Source organism: Aulonocara sp. 'chitande type north' Nkhata Bay, linkage group LG1 (assembly GCF_057382095.1).
Source record: "Aulonocara sp. 'chitande type north' Nkhata Bay isolate Kocher_YH1m ecotype deep benthic linkage group LG1, A_spYH_male_GT1.1, whole genome shotgun sequence".
Classification (NCBI taxonomy): domain Eukaryota; kingdom Metazoa; phylum Chordata; class Actinopteri; order Cichliformes; family Cichlidae; genus Aulonocara; species Aulonocara sp. 'chitande type north' Nkhata Bay.
Genome location: NC_141344.1, coordinates 4,803,325 through 4,825,510, shown reverse-complemented (window position 1 = coordinate 4,825,510; position 22,186 = coordinate 4,803,325). Strand labels below are relative to the sequence as shown.

Below are 22,186 nucleotides of genomic sequence, written 5' to 3'. Positions count from 1 at the left end.
CTTACACCGCTTGAAAGCAAAGTGCCGCTAAATTTCATTGTGGTCTTCACTTTAGTTGCCGCGTCTAAGTAGTCAGTCTTGTCAAAAATGTAGCCTTTTATGTGACATGCAAGTTTTTCTTTGTTATTTTCTTTCGGAGGACAGAGGTCATGCAGATTGGTCTAGTACAGGGGTGGTGGAACTCCAGGCCTCAAGGGCCAGTGTCCTGCAGGTTTTAGATGTGTCCTTGATCCAGCATAGCTGATTTAAAGGGTAAATTACCTCCTCAACATGTCTAAAAGATCTCCAGAGGCCTGGCAATGAACTGATCATTTGATTCAGGTGTGTTGACCCAGGGTGAGCTCTAAAACTCGCAAGACACCAGCCCTTGAGGCCTGGAGTTCCCCACCCCTGGTCTAGTATGTGCCTGATGGAGTGACAATTGAAAGTCACAAGTATTTATTTTTAACAGCAACAATTTTCTTTCTCAGTTTTTTAAACCTTTAAATATCATATATGTAGTCCACCCATTTTCTTCCACTTTCAATTGAAGTTCATGTTGGATGGTTAGCAGTCAAAATTGTATAATTTTAATTGTAACTATAATGGATAAATAATAACCGGTTAAAATAGAAATACAATTACAAATACAGGTTTCTAACAATTGAATGGATAGCTGTATGGATAAACCAATTGAATTTTTTTGCATAAGAAAATAATTGAGGCATAATAGTTTCAACTTTTTTTAAAAAAAAAACGGTCAAAAAATATGTGGATTAGCTGTTAGTAGTAACTAGTCAGTGGACTGAAAAAAGGCTGAAATAATAAATCAGTTTGTCTGGTCCCATTTTAGGACGAGTTCAAATGAACACAATGAAACAAAGAAATGATGTTGATGAAGACTTTTAGTCAACATAACAGGGGTTATTTGTCTAACGTGCAGAAAGAAGATTATTCTTAGAGCAGCAGATGTGCTGAAAGAAAAAGCGAGACTTGAAGAGTGACGTTAAAGCCTTAGTCAGCATATGCTTTGCTGAAGGGTCCTCAGAACAAAATGAGCTCTCACCTCTGACCTCTTTTTGAGTTGTATCAGACAAACCAACCCGTTCTCACTCCCAAAGCGTAACATTTTACGCTAGGTGACAAATCGTCACCATATTACGTTTTCGGCTACCCACCACGTTCCTAGATGACGACCTCGGAAAAAAGAGGAAATATGAGAACCGTCTGGACTGAATCTACACATGTTTGCTCTTTCTCTTCAAATCACTTAGAAACACGCTATTTAACATCATTAATGCATTTGATCCACTCATCATGGTGTTTTCTTTCCCTTTCCTTGACCTCAGCTTCAGAAAGAGCTCTTTTACTAGGCTAAAGAGTTTTGGTGTGAACCTTGTGACGCACAGTGTGATTAATCAGGCTTTCTGGCAGGGAAAACAAAAACAGCTTTTACACGTTATCCACAAAACTCAAACACCTTTCGCTCAGATAAAATGTGGTAAGCTGGTAACGGGAAAAGGTCAGAAGCTTTTGTGGTCAGATGAGACTGATGATGATGAGTAAGTTTCTGGCAAAAGGCAGAGCAAACTTGGGTAGTGGATTTTGGTTGTCTAGGTGGTGCTTTAGTCTGCCCTTTTTTACACTGATAGTCTCCCTGTGGCAGATGAATGAGGTGTGAGGCATGATAAACAAGGGAACAAAGCTTTAGGGAGTTGAAATAGGTCAAATGTATGTGTGTGAATTAGCAGTAGAGGAACCGGCTGAACCTAACCAGGCTAAAGCATTTGAAGTGCAATCTTGCTTTTCTCTTTCAAACTGGTAGTCACAGTTACCTCACAAAGGGCTCTTTATCTCTCTTCATTCATCCTGAGCTATCTCTACCACTCTGTCTTACCCTCTTCTATTTTCTCCCCTCGAGTGTTAGCTGGCGCTTAGCATGCCGTGAGGACATTCATGTGACTCTGGACTTACAAGATGAACTGTGTGCATCCTGTGTGTGTTTCAAAGAGGAAATGAGGAGATGCACAAAATAAGGAATCTACAGCACCCCCCCCCCCCCCCCCTTCTGTTCCACGTACAGCAGTGACATCACCAGTACACCCAACAGCATGATGTCACTGGCACCAATCTGACCAATCTGTATGGCCAATTATAGGGTGAACAAAATGGGTAGGAAGTTCAAAGGTCGCTCAGGCCGGAGCCTAGGGTGAAAAGCAACAAAGAGGTATTGACTGGAAGGGAAGTACCCAGCTGTGTGCTGGCTTCGCTTTAGAGATGAACTTATAGAATATGACATGAAAAATGTAAACCTGGTTTCTCTCTATTTTTCTTTAAAAAAAAATCTCAAAGTAGTCTTTTGTTCTGAGAGGATGTTGGTCTGCAGTGGTCACTACGTCACAGCTGCACAGAGTGATATTATTGCAGTGGCAGTGGATAACAGGATGTCTTGGTGGGTTAAACGGGACAGAAATGCATACAGATTCATATCAGCAGTCATTAGCATGCCTGTGTGTGATTAATGTTTTAGATCTAAGGAGATTTTTGTGTGATAAATAGAAAAGAATGAACAGACGTTCCTATTCGTTTTATCTGATATGTTACAGATACGTAGACTTGTTATACGTTGTTCTGTCATGTATGTGTAAGATGCTCAAGAATGCATGTTGAATTTTCCATCATTCTGTACAAAGTTATACATCCCCAGTTTTTTCATGAACTTTGATCATCCCTGTATGTCTGTAAACCAACAGTTTTTATGTATTGTTTAATATTTTGGGATTTATTTGGGATTTTTCATCTGTCAAAGACAATGATCAGTTTACCACCAGACAGTCCCCTTGCTCTTAGTTTGAAAGTTGTTAATCACCTACCACAGTACTTCCTTTCTCGTGTTTTGCTGTGGGCTCGCTGGTCAGGTCACAATGTTGTGGCCCTTGATGTCTCTCAGCTTCCTTGATTCTCTTATGGTCTCCTGTGGTCGAACAAACTCCAATTCCACCATCTTGGATTGCAGTTGGATGGATTACTCGAAAGATCGACTGCATGTTTGAGGGTCAATGTTAATAGAACTTGCTGCAAGTTGAAAATTACACTTGGTTGCAGATAAGGATGGGCGGTATGAACGGTATATGGTAGAAACGATACAAATCTGGCGAACGGTAGAGATTTTGACTATACTGCTCTACTGCGATAGCACATGTTGATGGTGTCATCAAGCTGCGCCTGTTTTGGTTGAAAGCATGGCAGCGGCTATAAGCAATATCTTCTGCAAATTATGCCGGGCGACAGTAATAACAAAGAGAAGGAGCACTTTTATCGAGTGGAAAAACGTTAGCGTTCATCCTCCAGCTTCACTGTTTATATTATGCTAATATTATGCTAAGATAGCTGTGTCACTAGCGATCAAGTAGGACACAATTATATACCAGCTAGTCCAACTTCAGTAACCCTACAAAAGTCACTGCTGTTTAGTTTTCTGTCTTCATTTATGTTGGAAGTGATAGCAGCTTTATGTTTTAATGTTTTTTAGAAATCTCTCAGTCAGAACATGGCATATCATGTTTAGGTGGAAACCTGCTTCCTGCTAACTGGATTTAATAAATTCTGTTTTCATGAATGCCTGGATGTTAAACTTAATTGTTACACCTGGTAAAGCAGCAATGCTGATCATTTTATTAAAGATGAAAGAATTTAGCATTAGTTTTTAACTCTCAGTGATGCTGCAGTGTTCGTTTGACTTTGGGACCTGAAGCAGACAGAGTTTTGGACCCAAATTACTCCGCAGGGCTCCTGATTACGGCAGCCGTAATGCTCCGACAATCCAACAAGTGGTGCGGCTTCGTAGCTTACCAAAGTCGTACTAAAACATTTTTGCCAGATTTCTGTGCACTGTATACCACATGAAATCGGTTCAAGGTTAGTAAGCACAACCAGAATTCATAGATAAGGCACATTAAAGGATTTTAAGTGCCCCTTATAATATGGAAAATACGTTATACAGAAGAAAAGAATATATGGCGATATATATCGTTACCCCACATGCTTCAAATTATACCGCGATATGGCTTTTAGACCATATCGCCCAGCCCTAGTTGCAGATGTGCTTGCGAATGCTGTGGAAACTACACATTCTGCCTGGAGGATGTGAAGATGTGTGCACAGCTGGTGCACTGAAGTGTAGTGACTGTGGAGACAAGCTGAGTTTACGACACAGAACTCTGTAAAGAGTGTTGTGTTTACACTTTGATAACAACATTTTCATGACTCTAACAATGACTGAACTCTACAACACCTACACCCCAAGCAAACTGAGCGTTCTGTGAATTTGAGAATCTTGATACATCCACATAATCCAAGAAACTAAAGATCCAGACATCTTTGTTCTTCATGACAAGAAATAAAACCGTCACAACAGGAAAATCTCTATCTTAAAGGCTATTGTGTCTGATATTACCAATTTGTTAAATCCTCTGCCTATAAAAATCTCTCTATGTTTAGGGATAGGGATTGTGGAAACTTTGAGACCGGATTGAACCCACTAAGCAAGCACTGGGTGTGGTTTACTTTGTTGGGGGTTTCCATCTTGCATTTTGTACTGCAGTGCAACTTGAACTCGGTTAGCTTTTGTGAGCCCTTTATTTGTTTGCCTCTCTCCCCTTTTATTCTAACTTATCTCTCATTCATACAGGTAATGACCTCTTCCTGGTAGCAGTCCACGAGCTGGGACACGCCCTGGGCTTAGAGCATTCCAACAATCCTCTAGCCATCATGGCTCCCTTCTACCAGTGGATGGAAACGGAGAACTTCCAGTTGCCAGAGGATGACCGGCGGGGGATACAACAGATCTATGGTAGGAGTTTATTTTTCATCCTCACACGTATCTTTTAAATGATGCAGACATGAAATCTTATTCTTGATATTAAATTGTGACCAGTTATCCACTCAGTTTAAAGTATTGTGTCTGTGACTTCCTGAAGGTCCTCCTGACAGCAGTCCCACCCAGGCCTTGCCTACAGTTGCACCACGTCGCCCAGAGCCCAGACCACCTCAAACACCTCCTCGGCAACCTGATAGGCCCAGGACCACCGAAAGGCCAGATCATTATGGACCCAATATCTGTGAGGGAAACTTTGACACTGTTGCTATGCTCCGAGGAGAGATGTTTGTCTTCAAGGTAAATGGTTTGCGGATTAAGAAATTGAGAGTCTTTGTAAAGTGGTGAACATTAAATTCAATTAAATTCAATTTTATGCATATAACGCCAAATCATAGCAGCTGCTTCAGGGTGCTTCATTAAGCAATACATGGAAAAGTTCTGCCACCATGAGTTTATTTCCAAGTATGACCTTCCTTGGAAATTAAGTCATCTTCCAGGAAAGGAGCTTTCATGACAACTCCACCGTTTCAATATATTAGTTATTATTTTCCTGAGAAACGAGTTACGACAAATGGCGTGTACGCAGCCAACAAGGGGTCTGTTTTCAATCAGGTGCTTGTGGATTGTAAACCCACGGAGCTGGTGTTCTTTTATGAGACTGAGAACAGTTAAAAGGGTTTGAGGGTTGGTCAGGTGTTTAAAGAGCCTCTGGGCCCACACAAAACATTAGCTGCGGCAGCAGTTAGATATTAACTGAGTCTTAACCTTTATGAGATTTGTCTTGTAGATGCTAGTATTTAAACTGATCGTGTTATTGGCTGCAGCTCCTCTCTCATTATTTATTATATGGGTATTTTGATATTATTTAATCAGCTTTTCCAGTACTTTTTCACTGTGCAGGTGCTGTGTGTTCAATTGAATTTATTGAACTTTCAGCAGCAAGTAGGGCTCCATTTCCTCCCATCCATTTCAGATCTTCTTTTTTCTGGCGTTGGTTTATACATAGTGCAGCTCTGCAAAGATAAGTAATTACGTGTTTCCATGGGAGAGGCCAGAAAAGGTGTCCAGTGTTGATAGCATTGACTAGTGAAGAGAGCTGCAGATATTATACTGAGTGGGGCAGGGGACATGCAGGCTTTACTTTAAAGAAGCCTCAGTTTCACCTCCAGAAATGTTGCTCTGCTGTTTTGACGTCTGACATTGAACTGAAGCATTAGGGCTCACAGCAGCTGTAGATAGCAAACTTGATCTGGGGTGTTTGCAGAGCTGAAAAAACACACAGATGTGAATATTTCTTGCTTGTGGGATCTTTCATTTGCTTTGTAGTCCACACAGCAGACCACTGCACCCCCCCTCCCTCCCCAAGTACTCAGATCAGTCTATGAATAGCTCCTGTCTTGGACTCTTAAGTGTGTGCGACACTGACCAGTCATTACACACTCTGAAATCTGACTGGCTGGACATATGCTACACATGGTCAAGCAGTTATATTTGTACTCTTGGGTTTCATCGCAGACGTTAATGTCTGTCTTCATGGGTTTCATTAACGTCATGAGACATTATTATTCATTGTCCAAAATTAACCAGTTCTTAATGAGCTTCAAAAATAGAAATTACCTGATCAGAGCAAATGCAGACAAAAAGCAATAAATATATATTCATGGTTAGATTAATGCATGTGGTTATATCAAGGTTTGTTGATTTTGAGCTGTAATTATCATTTATTCAAATTTCTCTCTATCACTCCTCCCCAGCTTGGCCTGAAAGTTAATTGCAAGGTTGTAATATTATAATACAGTCGTCTTTATTTCTTCATTTTTAGCCGAGGACAGTGTGGCTTTATGCGTGGAAACATTTGTCTGTCGGTCAGCTTTCGTCCAAATTCAAATAAATTATATGACATTGGTTTTCTCTGCTATTATTCTGCACAGACAAAATTGCTCCCTGAATGAGTAGGAGTAATTCGGAGCACACCAGTTCCACTCTTTTCTCTATGGAGTCCTGTTCATTAAAGGAAAAAAGGTGCTGTCATTCTTCAGGAAAAGTTTCTTTCTTTTGTCCACTTCACAGCAGAAGGTCTCGACATAAAGAGAGCCAGCACACTGAGCAGTTCTCAGTAATGAAACTCCCACACTGAGATCTGCTCTAATATGGTTAATTCTGTAGGAAAGGAGCTGTCCGACCAGACAAACGGTTGAGCATCCAGTTGGATTCAGCCCTGTTCTGTCTCACTCACCAACACATCTCCAGTGTGTTCTGTTCTGTGCCGCGCCGTGCTGTCTGCGAGTGTGTCCTGCATGAAGGACAAAACTAGCAGTGCTTGCCAGAAAGAAGCAGCACCCAGCATTTTACTGTTATAGCATCCAGGACAAACAGGGCTACTGACTCACCAGTTATGAATGAGTCGAGGGGCTGCTGGTTAAACTCTGTCTGCTGCTTGTTTGCAGTAGATATGAGTGTTCACTAACCAAAGTGTCATGAAGGGTAAAAATATGGATTTTCTTTTTCTTTGTTTTGCGTCACTGACGTGAGGAACAAACACCACAGTTCTTTATTAAAGTGCATCTCATGGCAGACTGATCAACAGAGAGACTGCAGTGAGGGAACATGATAAAACCAGCAGAGCAGAGACTGACTATTATTAGCCTGCTAGTGTTCTGCTATTGTTAGTTTATTGTACATTCTGGACTAATTATCCTGCAGAGCTCAGTTTGCTTGGCATAGAGGACAAAAAAGCAACAGTGTATGTGACCTCAGCTGGGGTGACTGCATGGATGACTTGAGAAAATATTTCTTATTGTGTCTTTTTGCATGTTCTCTGAATAGAATTGTTTTTAAAGCTAAGGATGTGATATGAAGCTTTTCCCCTCCTGCACTCCTGTCATCGATTTACTTCGCAGTCATTGTATTTCCTTGAGTCTCAGCTAGGAGCGAGTTCTTAAAACTAACTGAAAAGATAAGAAACTAAGCCAAACTTTCGTACTGTGTCCCCTCAGGGCCGCTGGTTCTGGCGTGTGCGTAGGAACAGGGTTCTGGATAACTACCCCATGCCAATCGGTCACTTTTGGAGGGGTCTCCCTGGCGACATTGATGCTGCATATGAGAGACATGATGGCAGGTTCGTCTTCTTTAAAGGTAAGCAGATAATACTGGTGCACATACCGATGGATGCATGCTTCCTATTCTGTAAATGATGACTATGATGACTTGTCTTGCACACTCATGCTGTTACTATTCTTACATGTATTCTCTTTTTGTAAAGGATTTATGTCACCTTGATACCAAATATGAGAAGTCAAATGGGATTAATTCAGTTTATTGCTTAGTAACTGTAAAGAAAAATGCATATTAGTGGATGTAAGCTTGCAGTTTTCAGCCTCCAACAATCAGTGGAAACAGCGGAGATGACTGATTAGATTTTGGTAAAAAGAGGTCAAAGGTCAGGGTCCCTTTGACCGCACATCCATCCCAATCACGAATGTGCTAATGAATGACTGGAGGAATTTATTTATTTATTTAATTTGGCACAACCATTCACTTAGACTCAAGGCTGAACTGATCAGATTGTAGAGGTCAAAGGTTAAGGTCAAAATTCATAATAAAATAATTCATGCATTGGGCATTTATAACAAGGCATCCAGGCTTGAGAAAGTAATTCCAGGTTATGCAGTTTAAAAAATAAAAAGATAAAAGTTAGATAAAGAAGATAAGCGATGTGAGATAAACACATCTGTATCTAGTGTGTAGGTCCAGGTGTTATCATAAATCAGTCTGTCTTGCTAATGTCAAAGTTGAAATATTCTATTTGTTTCACCTTTATAGATCAGGTATTTACTTTTTCTGGACATATGGACCATAAATATATCTCACATAAACATGTGCACTCTCGTGCATAGAAAACAAAAAAACCCTCACATCTGGTTTCTTTTTTACAACCCGAGTACAGTTTCAATCCATCATATGAGCAGTAAAACTGACTGCAGCTTTTTCTATCTTCTACAGATAATGTTGAAGATATCCTTAGTCCCACTTCCTTAAGAAAGCAACAGTACATAATGTGTTCACCATGCTGAGTATTAATCTTTTTTAGAACAGCTCATTATTTTGGCACAGACTCTGAGAGCAGCTTGTCTTTTACAACAGCGAATAAAGTTGAATGAAAAAAGAAGAACTCGGCTGCTTGATTCTGGGTGCTTCGGGCTTTCAGGCAGCTGTTGATAATGAGGAGAATGATGTCATCGGCAAGACTCTGCATGACATTTGGCGAGAAGCCATTAAGCAAAGGAAGAGTGAGACAAAGGAAGAGGAAAGAGGGAGGGAAGAAAGGAAACTGGCAGAGTATAAGATTAAGGGGGACAAGCACAACAATAGGATGCCTATTATGAACACCTGTATTTAAACCCATCGCATCAGTCAATGCATTTACTTTCTCTGGTGGTGACTAAAGCAATCACTCATCACTGTTGTGCACAAGTTCTTGCAGACTTGTGAAATAGAGTTTTCAATCATGGGCCAAGAAACAAGCACAGCTTCAGGCACAACCAGCTGATCTTAAGACAAGCCCACATCAGCTGATACCATTCAACACCTCCAAAATCCAAACCTCATATTGCCTGCGCTCTTTATGGTGCATCTGCAAGCCACTTCTCAACCCACCTCAACTCAATCCTAAGTTTTCATGATACTTTGACTCAGTGACATATCTTTGTGATTAATGAGCAATATTATGTGCTACTACTTTGAATTGAAATACTAAAACAGGTTTCACTTAAATTGTGTGTCAATGCTGATGAATTTTGTGGCTCCAGCTAAGACATGTTTTGTTATAAACTCTGGATTATAGTAGTCTCGACCGTTGTAGCTACAAATAATGGCCCAAAAGGATTTTCTTCCTTTGGTGATTTTGGGATCTGAAATGTGGTTTTGAGTAATAGTTATGGCAACTGTTTTAATTCAGACACCAAATATTAACACTGTACATGTTTTTACATTAGCAATAAACTGAACTGTTTTTTGTTTATTATTTTATATCCAAACTAGAAACTAGAAGCACAGAAAAGCCAACCTGACAAATCAAACTAAAGCACAATGGAGACAGTAAAGAAACCCTGACACACAGTCTAGAGATCTGCTCATGCAGAAAAATTGCTGTTTCTACCGCTCCACCAGCCCTTCAATCAACCTGTAAGGCTCCTGGGTATATTTTTTCATCACTGCCCAATTTCTACATTCGAGCTCATCGCTTAAGCCAAAACACAAAGTCTTACGATATTCTGCTGTTGTACAAATATCCTGCATCTGTGCATTCTCTGAAATACAGTAATACATGGATGAATTGATGTTTGTATTGTACTGATTTACTGTAGTGTACTGTAAAGTAAATCTTTACTGTAAGCCAGTTGCACAGCTGTTGTGTTACCCAGAGGTTTCCCTGCTGCTCTGGTCCAAAACAAGGCCAGCTGTAATAGAAACAACATTCATCCCTGTAGAAAAAGATTTCCAGGGGAAAAAAAGGCATCGGATTTTTATGTCACTGAAGTGCTCTGGCATTGCCTTGAAAAGCTGTGGAGTAAGTCATGGGATTTTACATGAGGGCTGTGCACCGCAGGAACCCTGGGAAGCATTGCGTCAACCTCTTGTACTATCCAGATGCTGAGTGTAGAGCTTTCTTTTTAAATGAGGAGCAAGGGGCCAGAAGTGGGTGGATGGATGGGCGGGTGAGGGAAAGGCAGAATGAAGCCAAAAGGAGATGTAATGGTGAAACACAGTCCCCCTGTCAGATACTGTGAGAAACAATAAAACGTTGCCTTCAGCAACAAAATGTGCTTTAGCCTGACATGAGACAAGCCACTCCTTGTGCATAATTACAGGCCAAACCCAAACTCTGTAATCAGGGAGGTCGTACTCACTTCTGCTGAGTTTTTTTTTGATTGCTTGCCAATAATCCATTATTGCATTCTTATTATTTACAAGTGTGTGTAAATGCTGGCTTGGTTTGTGGGACTGTTCTTATCCGTAATTGCTAGCAAATTAAACATGTGTGCACGAGCATTCTCGAAGGTTTATGATGTGTGGGTAACCATATATATGTCATATACAATGTGATTGTGTGTGGTAACATTTTCCATATAAGGGTAAGAGTGGATAGGGGAATGCTCCAATGTATACATCAGAAAGCATCACATAAAATTTCTCTCCTCTCCTCAGGAAACAGATTCTGGCTTTTCAGAGAGGCTAACCTGGAACCAGGCTACCCACTTGAGCTAGTCGATTATGGTATAGATATTCCCTACGACCGAATAGATACAGCCATCTGGTGGGAGCCATCCGGCTACACTTACTTCTTTCAAGGAGACAGGTAATATAGCCCTATACTCTGTCTGAGTGACACTGAACTGTGAGTATATTGCATTAAAAGGATATCAGTAGTTTGGTTGCTTTTGGCAAGTTCTTGCAGGGTCACTTGACAAATCAAATGTTTAATCTAAGGAGTGTTAAACACAATAGGGTCATGTTTATCACTGTGTAGCATCTCCTTTGTTTAACAACAGTCCACAAATGTGTGGGAACCGACGTTTACAGACTCATGAGAGACCGCTTGCTGAAATTTTCAGAGAGGAATATCGTCCCACTCTTGTGTGACGTGGGATATGAGCTGCTCAACAGTCCTGGGCCTTCTGTGTTGTACTGTTGGTTTCATGAACGTTTTTAGCTGGTGACTGCAGGCAGCCCAGTTCAACACCCAGACACTTCTACTACAAAACCTCCCTTTGTAAGAGATGCAGTATGCAGTTTAACATTGTCTTCTTGAAATATAGAATTTCTTCCCTTAAAAAACAAAAAAAGGGCATCTGGTGGGAACATTTGTTTCTGTAAAAACTGTAGAAAACTTTCAGTGGTAATGGTGCCTTTTGATGCCTTTAGAGGCTCTCCTGGTACACAGTCATGTTACCAATCTGTTGTCCGTTAGCCTAATTAGTTGCTTCACCTGTTTTTTCTTAGTCCTACTTGCATTTCCAGCCCTTTGTTGCTCTCGCTGCATTTTTTCCGAGATATATTAATGTCCTCAAATTCAAAATTTGCTTTTTCATGAAACAGTGAAATGTGTCAATTTAAGAATTTGATACTTTGTGTTCTGTTGTTAATAAAATTAGTGTTTATGAGCAAATTATTGCATTCTGTTTTTATTGAGGGCAGCAATGTCTTGAAAAACCTAGTGATCAACTTGCACTCGTCCCAGCTACAAAGGTCAACAGCAATTTGTTGATTGGTCCAGCTTTGTTCCAGACTGGAATATCTCACCAGTTAGATGCTAAATTGCTACGACATCTAGTACAGACCGTCATGCTCAATAAATGATGAATCTTACTCATTTTGGCAGTCCACAGACTTTTCCTCTGTCACTATCATGATATCAGTATCATGATTGTAGTGAATTCACTCTCATCCTGGCTGATGTGAGATGGATTTCAGACATTGACTCCCTAGATTTTATGACCAAATACCAGCAGAAATAAAACTGTAAGAACAGCCTTTTTTTTCACTCATCTGTTTTTATTCTATATAGAATAAAAATCTACTCCTTTTGGAAATCATGTTTCAGTTACTCAGAAGCCATCCATAAACCTTGTTGTGAGCTGATTGATGTAGGAACTATTTTTAACTGAACTACAGCCCGTAACTGTACCACTGTGCAGAAAAGCTCATGTCAAACATACTTTATTTTCACTACCATGAAGTGAGTGGTTTGACTTTGGTGCATGAAAATACACGCCCTGAAGGTTTATGTGTACAGAACGCTCACAGCATATTAACTCACAGAACTACAAGTATTCTGTGGAAGCGGTACTGTGATATGCACTCTGTGCAGACCCAGCATGTAGTGTACTGAGGAAGATGTCTGCTCTGTTCTTGTTTAGACAGTTGATAAACAGTATCAACCTTCTCCCGCTTTCTGTCTTCAGGTACTGGCGCTTCAACGAGCAGTCTCGCTCAGCTGACAGAGGCTACCCGAAGTCAATCAGTGTCTGGGGAACGTCAGTGCCCTCTAATCCCAAGGGGGCCTTCCTCAGCGATGATGGAGGTGAGCGGTGTGGTTTCTGTGTATGTGTTTGTGTTTGGAAAGGGGAGAAGAGGGTTTGTGGCAGACTGAGACATGCCTGAAACAAAGAATCAGGGTGTGGTCAGTCATCAGGAGATGGGGGAGGGTGTGGGTGTGATTTTGAACTGACATGTGAAATGCTTCTGGCTTTACTGTGCATTATTGGAGAGGAGTGATTCAGTGTCTTGACTCCTAGGGACGCAAATTTATAGTTTATGAGTTTCATGTAATTGAATTATTTTGAATTCTATTCTTGTCAATTTGAATTATTTTTTGCTCACTATTTGTTTAACTTGGTAGCTGACTTCTATTAAGAGTTGTTGTGCACACTCTTGTTGAGATAATTTATGAAATCACTGATTTCATAAAATGTGCTGTCTTTAGTGGCTGTTCTTCAGTTGAATGGTGTTCAAAAGCAACATCAATTCATAAATAATAGATGAAAACTAGACCAAAACTGCATACTTTTATAGCATACAGTTTGTACTTCCACCTCTTTGTTGATTAAGAGAGTGCAAACAGGGATTCTTCATCTGATTGCCTCATTGAAGTCCCTCAGCTTGTTAGTTTTATTGATTTTAATACTATAATAATCCAAAAAAGGTGATTTTGAGCTTTGCTATGATTGGATTTATTGAACATTCTGGGTGGGGCGTTCTTTTTCTTTGCAGATATGTTAGAAATAAGCAATTATTGGACTGACAGTAGCCACTTGAGTAATTTTAATTGCCTCAACTGAACACAGAGAGAATTTAGAGTAAAATATTGAAGTTATTAAAGCAACAGTTTGACTTTTTGATAAATATATTAATCTTATTTTTTTGCCAAGAGGCTCAATATAATTTAGATTTTTTTTTTTAAATGATCATGTTAGCGTAGCTCAGTATAAACCTTCAAATTATGGAGAAACCACCTACTTCTCTCTAATGGGGAACAAATACAGACTGTTATTCTCTCTAAGATGTACAAATATCTTGTTTAATCACGTACAGCTGTCAGTTATCTGGTAACTCTTTAAAGATCTCTCAAAAACTCTAATTATTCTTTTAGTCATGCTTTAACATTCTTTGTGGGCTCATGTTTTCTCCATTTATATTTCAGCATACACCTACTTCTATAAGGGTTCCAAGTACTGGAAGTTTGACAACCACCGTATGAAAAGCGAACCGGGCTATCCAAAATCCATCCTGAGAGATTTCATGGGCTGCAGCGTGGACCTGGATCCCGACAGAGACACGGACACAGACTCGGGCCGCAAATACCCAGACGTAAGCCGCCCGCCATTTAACCCCGACGCAGGACGTGACGGCGACAAGGGCAAAGACCGGGACGGAACAGATCGCGGGGGAACGGACAAAGACAAAGGCTCAGACGGTGACAAAGATCAAGACTCTCGCGAGGGACGTGAGGAGAAGACCAATGAGGTGGATGTGGTACTGAAGGTGGACGACAGCCAAGAGCGGACCATGAGCATCCTGATGGTAACCATCCCACTGGTCCTGGTGCTGTGCATCCTGGGACTGATCTATGCCATCATCAACACGCTGCAGAGCAAAGGGGCACCACGCCTGCTGGTGCACTGCAAACGCTCACTTCAGGACTGGGTCTGACCCCTGATGTTAGGTCTTTGAACGCTGAACTTGATTTAAACCTTAGATGCCCCCTCCTCCTCTAATCTAGCCCTCTTCCCAGTGATCCATCTGTCTCCAGTCTCTGTGCTCAGTGGCTCCTGCAGCTCTGTGGTAGTAGATCCAAGCAAATACTGTAATGATACATACACACAAACTAGACGCGAGCGTAACTTATGTCTTACATTTTCAAACACACACACAGACACACACCTCTCTAACCTCCTCCTGTCTCCCATGGTGCTCTACAATGCAGTGACTGTAGTCTATTTATATGAGAGAAGTTTGCACATAGTTTTGTTCTTTTTGTTTTGGTTCATTTTATGTGACTTTTTTGTTGTTGTTGTTATTATTACTTCTAAAGCAGGAAGGCCGGTCTATTCTCTCTCACATCTCTGCTCCGCCCTCCTCCTTCCCCTAATCTCCGTAGGGGCTTTTTCCTCGCTAATAACCTGACATCAGCTTATGCTATCTCAGTTGCCACAAAAGGAAGAAATTTAAAGCATTAAAAAGATTTGTAGACAGGCCACAGTGCTTCAAGTGGGGTCCAGAAGGGTTCTTTCCTTCCTCTCATCAGCTCCGTGTTTCTTGTCTTTCCTTTTCTCTGCAGGAGAATCTGTGAAGAGGTGTTTTGGGACCTGCAACGAGCTCAGATATTATTCTCTTTGACTCTTGTTGATGGTGATTAGGGTGTGATTGTAAGTCTGAAGGTTAATTCAGAGTTCAGATTGTTAGTCAGAGGAGGGCAGGTTTGTTTTTAAACCATTAAATCTTATTGTTGCAGTCTCTCCTATTTATGTTAATAATAACTCTGTATTCACTGTGAGATCTGAGAAGGTTACATGTATATCAGTCAAACAGGGTTTAAACAAACAAGATAATAAAGCCAGAGCTGTGCGGCTATTACATACTTTTAATTTCTTGTAACCTTCTGGTGAACATATTATTTATTTAGACAATGCAAAGTAGTGAAAAAAGACATTTTGCTAGGTATATGATACAGTAGCCTAAGACTGACAATTGGCTGTTTAACTTCATTGACAAACAAATCGATGCACTCTGCAGACACCCAGTGTTGCTCTGTCTATGTCTATATCCACTTTTGTCTCCGGAAAAGATTTAGTTTTCCAGTCCGGCAGCTATAAAAGCTTTTAAGCTTTTCAACCTCACTCATGTTTTTTATGCCAGTAGACAGAATTAACTAGCAACACAGTCACATAATTCTATAGATAATTCTAGATAGAAACACTGGCACTGCAAATAAATTAACCCTTTAAGGTCAGATGACTAATGCCTTCCATATCTTGTGTTCACACTGATGGACAGTAGGTCTGCCTTCTTTCTTTCCCTTATTTGGAAGCTTGTCTTGTTAAAGAGCTCTCTGGCTGAAAGGATAAATAGACTATAAAGGGGACCTCTTCCTTTAGTTCTCAACTGTGGGGCTAATTCTCAGAGATCCTCTTTTATGTCAAAAATAAGACCTGTCCTTTGTGCCGTGAAGGAGACGGACTAATAGTTAATGAACAAAGTCAGCTCACTGTGAAATAACACAGGAGGGAGAGCATCTGGGTGTGCGAGAGACATAAAAGGGGGAAACAAAGCTAAGGCTGTTACAGAGCATTCACGGAGTGCAGCTCGTCTACCATGCAGTACATAATGCATCTTTTACTGCTAGTATTTTTTTAAAGAGACTTCTGGGATGATATGCAGTCTTACTGTAAGCACCAGGGTGGGCTCAGGCCATGAGGGCTTATGTGAACACAGACTAATCCTCCTCATCAAATAACAGCAGGTGTGCGCAAATGCCGTTAACCTCTAAACTAAACTTTGACCTTACTGAGTCAAAACAGTCGGCTTTCGTTTCATCTCTCAAGAAGGCATGCACAGAAAATTGCCTCTTTATTACACGGAGTTCTCAGTCTTTGTCAGTGCATTCAGACACACACTGGAAAATTGGTGTAAAACGGTGACTACGCTGATAAAGAGTCATGAAAGGCTAAAACCAGGTGTGGTGACCTTTTAAAGTCAACATTTTTCTTAATGGCAGCAATTTATCTCATCGTGATGAGTTTATGCCTGAAGATAAGGCATAAAATGAGTGTGTGAGTGAAAGTGTTTAGAAGTTTGATTTCAGACATAAATTGGAGGAAGGTTTATCTGAAGTAGCATTTAGAACTAAGCTGCCACTCTGACCTGGGGGGTGGGGGGTTGGCTCAGCTCACCCAGCTCAGGTTACACAAATGGGGAGGGTATCGAGAGTCTGAATTTCTTGCAGCTGAGAAAAGGAAAGGGGGAAGGAGGACTGAGGGAACACGCCTGACCTCGGCTCCCTGAGCTTGCAAAGTTTAGATCTCAGGAATAAGGAAGGGTGGGAAGAAGGAGGAGACAAAGAGAAGAGGGAGAGAGAGTTGGCAACAACCCATGTGACCCAGATTCCCTTGCAAGTTCAGCAGCAGTGCTGGCCAAAGAGGAAACTTTCGCTTAGAGTAGGTGACAGGCCTCGTTTAAGAAAGCTTGTCAAAGTGTTTCACTTGTAGTTTTGTATAAGCACATGCATGCTTTAGAGCCTCCTTATTGGCAGCATTCATACTTATTTTCCATGGATCCAGTGCTCATGTCAGTGCAGGTGCAAAGCCATTTCTGCCTCGGTGCCTTTTAATAAAGCCCACATTTCCACAGGTGAAGAATCAAATATTCTAAAAGATTTTGAATAGTAGTTGGGGTCATTTCTGTGTTGCGGATAATATGGCAGACAGTCATGGGAGAATTTTTCTGTAGAGCATTGTCATATCCAAAACAATGTTTGGTGCCAGCTTTTTGCAGTTCTTGTCATTTTTTGGCTGAAATACATTAAACTTCTAAACTGGACACCAGCACTCTGTCCATGGATAAAGGTGTAAGTGCATTGGCCTAACCTGATACTGCTGTTCTGCTAGGCCTCCCACTAAGAGAAGATAGGGCAAAGTGAGACACCTAAGTAGTCAGACCTGAAGTTAACAGGATACCCATACTGAAAGGAGGAAAAGGAAGAGCAAACTCAGCCGTCACCAGAAGTCTGGAGATTGATCTGAGGCAGGTCGATAGCAGTTGCCAGGAAACGGTGTCCCGTGTCCATCCCTCATCTCCTCATCATGAAGCTTTTGTGGGGAAGGAGGGGTTGGCGGACGCAGCTAATCAGCTTTAAAAGCACTCCCTCCCCCTCTCCTCTACTGTCCTGCTCTTCCATTTGGTCCTTCAGGCACATCAATGAGCGTTCAGACAGCCCAGCGTCTGGACAGGCTCAGAAAGTGCCTACTCATTGCGCTAGACACCCAGTTGTTTATGGAGTTCTTCTTTATTAAGCCTCCTATTCTCCTCTATAACCTCCAAACAGAGAGCCCACAGGGAGTTAACCACTTCAAAGCTAAAGTAACCACTTCAAAAGTCTGAAAGAGAGGTCCAGTGCACCTGAGTTTGCCTCACGCAGAAACACAGTTTTGGTGATTCAGCAGTTTGAGCGATTTTCTGTGAGGGGACACTGGCAGGTTTAATACAGTTTATTTGTCTCAGGACACCAAGCAGAAGAGAAGTATTGAAAGGTTAGGAAAGAGATCTGTAAGATTGATTGATGCCTGTTTGTGTGCATGTAGAGGTGTTGAGTTAATCAGCCCTCCTCTCTATAAGCTAGGCCTGTGTTCTGACTGTAAATCTCCCACACGCCACGTCTCTCCACGCTCGGCCCAGCCCTCAAAGCCCGAGGGGATCATAATAAAAACAATGGCCTTCTCTCTCACTCTCTTTGTCCTCCCCCTATTTTCTGTCTCTCTAATACATACACACTAACACATTATTGTCACACACAACAAAGCTTGCTAGTAGATCCACCTACTTGTTCAGCAACTTTTAACATGATTTGCTTTGATTTTTGTTGATGTCACATTCAGATTCAAAGCTTGCAAAAGCTGAAGTTAATTTTGAAGTGCATACCCTTAATGCAAATTTTAGGTAAGGTTAGGATATGCTGATCTCAGTCTGAGCTTTCATCTCTCTCAGGATGTGTTTCTGTAAAGACTGCACGTTAAGCATTTCTCATTCAACCCTGATGTTTTGTTCTTTTTAATGAACATCTGTTAAAATCTCCACAATCGGTCTGAAGCCAGGTTGTATTGTAGCCGTGTCTTCTCTCTCCACACAGTGTGCTTTTTAGCTTGCAGCTTCCCACTGTCACAGTGTATCTCTGCACTGCCTAATCACTGCAAGCTTCAAAAAGTCGTTGCATCAGCCCTGTGCAAAACCCAAACTCTAGGAGAAAAAACAGATTAATAAATAACGAACTAAAAAAGATTAAAACAAAATCTGTTGGACTTGACAGACTGTTTTCCTGTTTCAGTTTGTCTTGGGTTAACTTTGTGGCTTACAGTGACCCCAGCCAAGGGGATTGTGGGTTGTCCAGATGCTTCTCTCTTTTCCCAGAGTGCATCTCAGCTTGCTCTCTGAGCCCATCCACTCTGAAACCACTCATCTGAAATCACCACTCGGCAAACCCGACCGCTCAGCTCGGGAATGAAACAAAAACAGCACCTGACAAATGACTTTCAGCATCCGTCTGCAGCGGATCAGCTCTCGTCGTGCTTCAAACAGACACTGAAACTGTTGAGTAACTTAGGAAAACTGTTTCCATCCACTAACTGCAGCTACTATAGAGAAGAGTATATTTTGAAGGATTCAGTCACTTCTGTGCTGACCATCGATAATGAACCATGGCATCTCACAGCATCTCTTTTCATTACTGCCGGAGTAATGTTTCAGTGATTTTCTGAAAAAAAGAAAGAAAAAAAAAACTTCAACCCTGCGTGGGACTAGATGGAAAAAAAAAACTCTGTTTGTCTTTGATCATTTGTCTTATTTTGATTTGATTTGTGCATATTTTTCTCTCCAAACTTGATTTGTTTCTGTTAATAACATTCCAATTATTTTAATTTTGGGGGGTTTGGTTGTGTTTTTATTTTCTTTAGAAAATGTAAGATTTTATACATTTGTGTTGTGTGTTCACCTCTAGTAGAGTGTGTTAACAAGCCATGCTGGACATGTACACATTAAAATTTTCCTCTGAAAATATACAAATTTGTGTCTTTGTTCAGTTTGTGTAGTGACTGCGGCAGCACAACCTACAATCCTGCACAACTGCATACAGTACACACACCCTCTACTTTCTTCCTGCGGTGAGGTCACTGTCCATAGGGCCTTGCTTCCTGTCTCACACGGGACAGGCAGCACAACGGCCTTATGGACCCAGGGAAGGGAGGATGAGAGAGGGGAGGGGGGCATGGCAGATTGCCAGGAAACCATGTGAGCAAGAAGGAAGTTAGCAAGCAGTTTTTAGAGGCCTTATGAAGCAGCACAGGCAATGTTGTCATCACACAGAGAGGAAATTTCATTGTTCAAAGCACCACAACACAAACAGCAGAACTGCAGCCTGACAGCAAACTTTAATGAGATATTTCTGTGCAAGCAAGTTGTCTGCAAGACTAAATAAAGTGACACCTACTCTCATTCATGCAGGTGTAATTGCCCCAAATTCTTGCTACACTCAGAAAATAAAGCACCTTATTGTACCTTTAGGGTTACAAAAGTTTGCCACAGAAGCGGTACTCCCTAAAGGATTGCCATTGTACCTAATGGCAACTTCCAGAGCTGAAAAATAAAACCAACTGTCAAAATCTGCAGTTTCTGGCATTTGACTTGAGTCAGTCCCAACAGACTAAAACACCCAACTAAACAGTATCAAATAGCAAGTTTACGGCCTGTTACAAAGAACATTTGACCTGTATGGATAGTTTCCTACTTTATATCAAATGTGCTATCAACCTTTTGCTATCAACAGTACATTCAATGATGATTAACTTCTTTGTAACTGCTTTGATTAACAGGTGTCCCAAAACAACGAGCTGTACAATAACTTATTGACTATTTGATGGCCCATTGGGAGTTTTTTAAAGGGGAGGTTTGTACTTCAGACAGGGCTGGACCGGGACAAAAGATCAGCCCGGGCATTTTGACTAGAGACCGGCCCACCAGGTATTAAAGCCATAAAGACTTTTAATGAAAACAAACTCTGTTGTGACAGTGATGTACAGTCTTGTTGGTATATATATGATTTCTGTACATTTTACATCAGATAAAAACTTTGGTTGTAAGATTCAGATAATTATTTATTAAAAGCTAGAAATTTTAAATGAGAAAAAGAAAGAAAAGTATTTATTTGTGCCCCCCTTTTCCCTACATGGACCCCTGGCAAGACTTTGCTAGACCCGCCCCTGCACAGTTACCAGCTGTCAGCTACGTAGAAACAGGATCCTGGTGTTATTTGTCTCTCAGAAACAGTTCATAACTTCCCTTCAACTCATTCATGTCACCTAAAAGGTAAACCTGTTTCTCCATCACCTGTTCAGCTCTGATGATTCAGTAAGGACATCTCCTGGTTTCATCTTCATGTTTCCCTATCACCAGATATCCAAACCGACATCATGACCAGCAGCTTTTACAGCTGTGGCTCCAGCAAACATCAGCTGATACTAGAAATTAATATTAAAAAAATTCTAACAACAGCTGATCGAGCTTAAATGTGCTGCTGTTGTTTAGCGCGACATCCACTGGTTTCCTCTTTCTGGCGCAAAGTGGGCAATAAACAAACAAGAGAGAAAAGCCGATCAGCTGATCATTGATCAGTTTCATGATTGAAGTAGCAACAGGAGAGGGAGGGGAGAGAATGAGAGAAGAAGAGGCAGCTGACAGCGTAAACACACAGAATAACTCCAGCTTTGTGTCTTTTTCATTCTAGCTGAAGTTCGGGACAAACTGTGTTCCTTTTCAGCTCAATACGAACTGCATAATATTTTCTCTGAGTATGGACATTCCTTTTTTACCGGATGGTTGGCAACTCTACTAACCTAATGAATCAAGTTCACTATCAGTAACATCATAGCACCCAGTAAAAAGTCAGCACAACAAAATTAAACTACACCTAAACTTGGTTTACATCTGACCCAGACAGACTGCAGGTCATAACTTCTTACTTGAAGTTCAGTTCACCTGATACTCGGACTGGCAGCCACCTCGGGTCTCTGCTCCTCCTGCCTCCCCTTTCCCTCAACCAGCTCCGCCATATCCACCACCAAACAACTGAGTTATTTTTACATTTTACACATGGACTAGCATCTGGCCAATCCATGACTTTTCGTTGTTTATGCCGTTTGAAAAAAGAAGAAGAAGAAAAAAAAAGACAAAGGCCTATAAAAACGAAAAATCCCCATCGGCCCACCAGGCAAATGCCCGGTATGCCCGATGGCCAGTCCAGCTATGTTCGTACCCTTAACATGACATACTATTTTAACTCTTGTACTTCTAACAAACTACAAGTGTAGGAACCTTTTTGTCATAATTTTGTACCTTAATGTACAAAAAAAAGAGAACCTACTAAAACAGGTAAGTATTTATTCATTCAAACACGAATGAAGTGTTACTGAAATGGGACACTCTTCTCAATTAAAGTTTTATTTATCTCACATCTGTACATAAGAATTTAACCTGACCAATCGACATATTTGCTGTGTTAATTTC

General features: G+C 41.0%; 1 protein-coding gene across 1 annotated transcript in view; it reads left to right on the top strand.

Moving 5' to 3' along the window:
* mmp15b (matrix metallopeptidase 15b) overlaps positions 1-19,690 on the top strand; it is a 33,758-nt gene extending 14,068 nt beyond the window's left edge. Inside the window, exons 5-10 of the mRNA XM_086302279.1 lie at positions 4,670-4,831; positions 4,959-5,155; positions 7,855-7,993; positions 11,066-11,216; positions 12,823-12,941; positions 14,061-19,690. Coding sequence (XP_086158405.1) covers positions 4,670-4,831; positions 4,959-5,155; positions 7,855-7,993; positions 11,066-11,216; positions 12,823-12,941; positions 14,061-14,569 — 1,277 coding nt within the window. The 3' untranslated portion in view covers positions 14,570-19,690. The remainder of the gene's footprint in view (positions 1-4,669; positions 4,832-4,958; positions 5,156-7,854; positions 7,994-11,065; positions 11,217-12,822; positions 12,942-14,060) is intronic.
* The last annotated feature ends 2,496 nt before the right edge of the window (positions 19,691-22,186 follow it).